Source organism: Mycetomoellerius zeteki, unplaced genomic scaffold (genome assembly GCF_001594055.1).
Source record: "Mycetomoellerius zeteki isolate Tzet28-1 unplaced genomic scaffold, Tzet1.0 scaffold278, whole genome shotgun sequence".
Classification (NCBI taxonomy): domain Eukaryota; kingdom Metazoa; phylum Arthropoda; class Insecta; order Hymenoptera; family Formicidae; genus Mycetomoellerius; species Mycetomoellerius zeteki.
In genome coordinates, this window is record NW_017257258.1 from 12923 (window position 1) to 13589 (window position 667).

The 667-nt window shown below is 40.3% G+C and overlaps 1 protein-coding gene across 1 annotated transcript; it reads right to left on the minus strand.

The window, feature by feature from the left end:
- Positions 1-7: 7 nt before the first annotated feature.
- Positions 8-350, minus strand: LOC108724145 (uncharacterized; the record flags this gene model as incomplete). The annotated part of the gene is made up of 1 exon (XM_018450339.1): positions 8-350. A coding segment is annotated over one exon (343 nt), but the record flags the coding sequence as incomplete, so codon positions are not given.
- Positions 351-667: the final 317 nt, after the last annotated feature.

Below are 667 nucleotides of genomic sequence, written 5' to 3' on the forward strand. Positions count from 1 at the left end.
TTTTTTTTCAAACGACATTGTTTTTGTGTATCCACGAATTGTGCGATCCATCGAATCCCAGCCACTTGACGTACACCTTATCTCCTTTCCTGCGCAGTACTTTTTCCACGAGATACACGTCCGGATGAGTAGCGCGATGCAATTCGTGTTCGTAGAACGCTCCAGCGACGGATTTTTCGCGATAGTCCTCGAGTAGATAGGTTACGGGATTGGTACGCTGCACTTTAACGATCGTAAACACCTCGGTAGTCCAATTCGGCGTGTAACCCTTCTCAAAAATCGTCTTGTACTTACTCACGCGTACCGAATCGCCCACTTTGAATTTCGCTGGACCCGCGATTTTTATCGCGCTGTACACCGCGAATTCAGAATTTTAATATGAATATATTAATAATATGTATCGGTTCCCGCGCCATCGCTCGCTCTCGCTCTTTCGTTTCCGCGCGATCGTCCTTTTTTGCAAAACCGCCTAAATTCAAACTTTTAATATGTTTAATAATATGTATGTATGTTTAAGAATATGTTGTAATAAACATGTATTTAAATATAAAAATAAAAAAACATGTATGTTAATAAATTCGTGATAGTCCAATGCGCGTCATATCGAAGAAACTCTCGAAGAAACTCATTCGGCATTCAACCTGTACCTTATTAATATTATGATTGC